This window comes from Branchiostoma belcheri, unplaced genomic scaffold (assembly GCF_001625305.1).
Source record: "Branchiostoma belcheri isolate BF01 breed outbred unplaced genomic scaffold, Haploidv18h27 scaffold20, whole genome shotgun sequence".
Classification (NCBI taxonomy): Eukaryota; Metazoa; Chordata; class Leptocardii; order Amphioxiformes; family Branchiostomatidae; genus Branchiostoma; species Branchiostoma belcheri.
This window is the reverse complement of record NW_017803491.1, coordinates 910698-915994: the sequence shown is the minus strand read 5'-3', so window position 1 is coordinate 915994 and position 5297 is coordinate 910698. Positions and strand designations below refer to the sequence as shown.

General features: G+C 42.2%; 1 protein-coding gene across 2 annotated transcripts in view; it reads left to right on the top strand.

Moving 5' to 3' along the window:
• The window catches only part of LOC109469324, an 11931-nt gene that overhangs the window by 2315 nt on the left and 4319 nt on the right, over positions 1–5297 (top strand). For both annotated transcript variants that reach the window (XM_019767825.1, XM_019767824.1), the window contains exons 3-7: positions 2935–3115; positions 3582–3688; positions 3976–4122; positions 4474–4620; positions 4809–5029. In XM_019767825.1, the coding sequence (XP_019623384.1) occupies positions 2935–3115; positions 3582–3688; positions 3976–4122; positions 4474–4620; positions 4809–5029 (803 nt within the window). The remainder of the gene's footprint in view (positions 1–2934; positions 3116–3581; positions 3689–3975; positions 4123–4473; positions 4621–4808; positions 5030–5297) is intronic.

The following is a 5297-nucleotide window of genomic DNA, read 5'->3' as shown; positions in this document are numbered from 1 at the left end:
ATGTTCAGGCTGACCTAGATTCCCTCATCGCTAACATAGCACACTGCATCTCTGATAGGGATTTCCAACACGTAGTTACACTTTATGCTGTTGGTGTGGCTCTGTTTTGGAAGGTTGCCTGAGTCGCTGATTTGTTGTGTACGTGAGTCTGTGATGGCAGACTGCCATGTACACAGGTGGGAGGGCAGAGGGAATGTTCATGTTTGTGCTGACCTAGATTTGCTCATCGCTAATGTAGCACATGCATCTCTGATGGGGATTTCCAACACGTAGTTATACTTAATGCTGTTGGTGTGGCTCTGTTTTGGAAGGTTGCCTGAACTGCTGCCATGCATGTACATGTGGGAAGGGGCAGAGAGAATGTTCATGATCAGGGTGACCTAGATTCCGCTAACGTAGCACACTGTATCTCTGATAGGGAATTCTCCAGGGCTGTTCCTACTGTATCTCTGCATGGAGCTCTGCTTTATCATTTTCTGTCTAAATTGTAATAATAGTTTTGATGCGTCGATGAAGGTTAGACATCCAGGTAATAGGATACACCAAAAAGCAGTTACTCAAGCAACTGGATATGATTTTTTTAAATTTGGATTTTTCCAAAATAATTTATCCTGTTGCTTGAGTAACTGCTTTTTGGCAAATAGTTTTGATGTTCACCATCTTTTTTCATATGTATTTCTCCAGGACTGTTCCTACTTAGTGACAGTACATCAGTGATAATGGCAAATGGTTGCAGGACAGGCCCCATGCAGTCTATAGCTTTTTCACCTGTAATTCTATGCAGAATAATCATGGGAATGGCTGACCTATATTCAACCATAGTTAATGTAAAGTACTGTACATGAGGACCATCTCAGATCATGGTTTCTGTCCGTATAAACTGAACTACACAAAAGCTTTTCCTTATTTTGTGGAAAATAAGAAAATTTTTCTTGTAGTGAAAATGTACAAGAAATGAATCTTTGAACTATCTCTTGCTCTTTTCTTATTTATTCTTAATTTTTCTTGAAATTTCTTCATGCAAGATGCATTATATTCAACCAGTCTCTGCAGGAGGAACAGGTTCCAGTGGAATGGAGGAAAGCTTACATCAATCCTATTTTCAAAAAGGGAGATCGAAGTGATCCCTCAAACTACAGACCTGTTTCCCTTACCTGCGTATGCTGCAAATTGTTAGAACACATTATGTTTTCAACCACAATGAAACACTTGGAAAATCACAACATACTTCTCCCCACACAACATGGTTTCAGGACCAGACATTCTTGTGAGTCGCAACTAATAACAACCTTGCATGACTTAACATCCTGGGTCGACTTGGGTCTTCAAATAGACATGGCCATTCTCGATTTTTCCAAAGCTTTCGATAGCGTTCCGCACACCCGACTACTTAACAAACTAGAGCACCATGGGATCAGAGGTAAAAACTTAGGCTGGATCAGAAACTGGCTACTTGACCGCTACCAACAGGTAGTGGTTGATGGGGAAAAGTCAAGCCTGGTCAGGGTTAAATCTGGGGTTCCGCAGGGGACAGTTTTGGGGCCATTGTTGTTCCTCATTTACATTAATGATATAAATGCCAACATATCTTCACAGTTGAGACTTTTTGCTGATGATTGTCTTGTTTACCGCCCGATACACTGTAGTCAAGACCAGGAAATTCTCCAAAAAGATCTGGACCAACTCTGTAAATGGTCACAAGATTGGCAGCTCCGGTTTAATGTAAATAAATGCTCTATTCTCCACATCCACAAGTCCAGTAGATCACCTGCTCATCTCTATTTTATGTTCAATGAACCGCTAAACCACAACAACCAGCATCCCTACCTAGGTGTCATACTCAGCCACAACCTCAGGTGGAAGGCACACATCAATGACATTACTGCGAAAGCTAGCAGCACCTTGGGGTTCGTCAGACGCAATCTAAGGGGGGCAAGTAAGCAGGTGAGAGCCAGAGCCTACACTTCACTAATACGACCCAAACTTGAATATGCTTCATCAGTATGGGACCCACACAAACAGATACATGCCCAAACCAACAGTCTAATTGATAAGCTAGAGTCAGTGCAAAAACGAGCCGCAAGGTTCGTGTCAGGTAACTACAAACACTCAAGCAGCATTACTGCCATACAAAACTCACTTGGTTGGCCAACGCTCCAGCAACGGAGACAACAACAGCGTCTATGCCTCCTCTACAAAGCAGTCAACAATCTTATATCCATTCCTCTACACCACATTCTTACAAGAAACACAAACCCAACCAGAGGGCACCAGCTACGTTTCAACACACTACACTGTAGAACAGAGACTTTTAGAGGTAGCTTTTTCCCACGAACAGTGATCGAATGGAACGCCTTACCTGCCCATCTGGTAATGGCTAAGTCAGTTGAACATTTCAAAGCTGGGGTAGCCAGTCATTATGGCTTCCCTAGCTGTACCCAGCTGTAGGAACGTGGCCAATCCCCAGCCATGACTTTTGTACATAGTTATTGCACTTGTTTTTGTATTGTTTGTTTGTTGTGATCTTTTTTTTCCTCACCACCACCACCGGTCACGCTGGGGAACGACCACTTCCCTTAAAGCATTAGACCCCGTGAGGGGTATTGCTTAGTATTGTATAGAACTAGAACTAGAACTTAGTGCTGTGGTTCAGATGTTTGTATTCACCTTATGTTTAAATTGTTCAAATTTAACCTTTCCTTGAGTGAATGACATATATTTAGACTACTACTTTTTGATGACCCTGATTGGTAAATATTTTAAACTCGAACAGAAGGCCCTTCACTAGAGAGGCACAGAAAAAGATATAAAAGGAGGTGCAGTCCGATCTCTGTCATTCTGGAGAAGTAAAGCGGTCAAGTTCCATCTCAGCACTGTCATTTTTCTGTCAACTGTCAAGTTACGAATGATAAACTACTACTTTTTGTCCAACAGGATGAGTGGGGTGTGGAGGCTGAAGGTCAGGGGTCATCAGATGACCTGACCTGTGACCTGATGACCCTGTTCACCAGTAACTGTAGTTTCCAGCAGCATCATGCAGCACAGGAGAAAGACAAGATCCGCTACGCAGCTGTCATGGCCGTGCTGGAAAAGAATGGAGTCGAGTTTCCTCAAGGTAATTAAATTCACATGAGCAGAAATCCTCATTTTTGAAATGGTCACTACCTGGTTACCAAAGGCCTTTTTTTAGTAGCTGCATGCCAGACAGAGTAACGACTTTCTTTTGAAGACCTAAGGCCAACTACTTTTTAGCTGCCCATTCATTTTCCACTCAACAACCAAACTTGATTGACAACACCACACTGTCTATTTTACCTGCCAAGTCTCTTTCGTCCTCTCTACAAATAGTGGCCAAGTAGTCGGAAATCAAGCAAATCCAGACCTATTTGCAGAGAGAACAAGAGACTCAGCAGGTAAAATAGTCATTGTGGTTCTGTCAATCACTTTTGGATCTAGAGTGGGATATGAATGGCCTACCAAAAAGTTTGTTGCTCTCCAGGTCTACAAAGAAAATGGTTACTCTGACTGGGTTGATCATCAGGCTGTTCTGACATGTTTCTGTGCACCTTTTATCTCTGTAGGGTCACGTATCCGTGCACTGGCAGCAGCGTGGGCCCGCCATGACCACACCCTGGCCAACACCTTCCTACAGGACTCCAGCAAATTTGGCCTGGTCAAGATTCTGAAGGTAATTGTTATATTGGCAATTTGTTCTCATTACCAAAGTGCAATTTATTGAGTGACTGCTAGATGTCTCTTCTACTCTTTGCCTCAGGCACCAGTTGTGCTTTATTATTATGCATTGATTATACTCTATGTTTATTTTGAGTGGTCGGGCTATGGATTTCATATTGATTAAAATGCTGATTACACTGTAGTGTATGTAAAAGGACCCAAGGTTGTGCAGAAGGTGCAGTACCTGTAGAATATGCTAGGTAGTGCCAATGCTAAATAGATGACCTGTTTCTCCCAAAGGCCCTGACTTTGCTGGACTCCGGGCGCAAGGTGCGTGAGTGTGAGAAGAAACTGAAGCGCCTGGAACTCCAACCTGGCAAGACAAAGAAGAAAACCACAGGGAAGGTCAAGTCCAACAAGGACAGCTTCAGCGCTATCAAGCCCCCTGTAAGTAAAATGGTTTCTTCTGCCACTATGTCATGTGAATATTTGATTACTCCTTATTATGTTTACTGAAGGAAAATATATTGATTTTGCTCTGTTTCTTCTTCCGTTCCAAACACATAAGGTCAATGACCTGAACCAGACATCTGTCACCATGGTAACTGGTGTTGGGTTACATCATGTTGCAATTTTATAGCATAAAAGGGATGTAGATTCCTGTCACCATATGTATGAATGTGTTTTAGTAAGAATTAACAGAGCAGACAATATTCGAAGGTAAACATTATGAATCTGCTTTGCAAATGTAACCTTTCTAGTTCATTATCTAAATTTGCTAACCCTTTACTTTTCTAGCTGGGGTCCATGAGTGGAGCGTTGGCCCGACACATCCGTCGCTGGGTGTCCAGACTGACCGCTGACCAGCTGGAGTTCTACGCCTTGTTCTTCCCTCCTGAGCCGTGGAAGCGCCTGGCAGACCTCTGCCACTTCAACCCTAAGAAGGTAATAAAAGTGCAATAAAATTATGTCCCAACTGAACCAATGCAAATTCAAATTTCTGAAATTTTCAAAGTAAGAAGATATGTCCACACTCCAATGCTACCATGGGAGCCACAAAGATTAGAAAATATGTGATACAGAATGAGCATTTTTTTAATACCTTTAACTTCCTTCTCTTTTGTATACATTAGGACTTCAAGTTACCCTGGTTCCTGCCATACTGTTTTGGTGGCGAGGCACCAGCTGGGAGCATGGTAAGGAACTGTGGTCACCTGACTAAGGAGAATGTCAACGAACTTGTCATGACCTTTGACATTCCATACGCACACATCAAGCCCCACAAAGACTCTCTGACTACAGAGGCCAAGGCCAGGATTGCGCAATACACAACAGACCTGGACACATTACTCTGGTAAGTGTTTTCTTCATAAGGCCATGTTGACTTGATTATATGGATGACATCCGCGCGCGCATGAATTTTCAGCCGTTTACCAAAAAAAAAGTTTTCAACCATACTGTAAATCGTACATAACAGTTGCAAAATGAGCAAAAATATACCATAAGTTACAAAAAAATTAATAAAAACTATACCAATGTCATAGAATGCCAAAAATCAAATTGAAAGACGAAATTGTAAAGAAATGAACTTGAAGACTAGATTATTCGCCAAACCATATTCT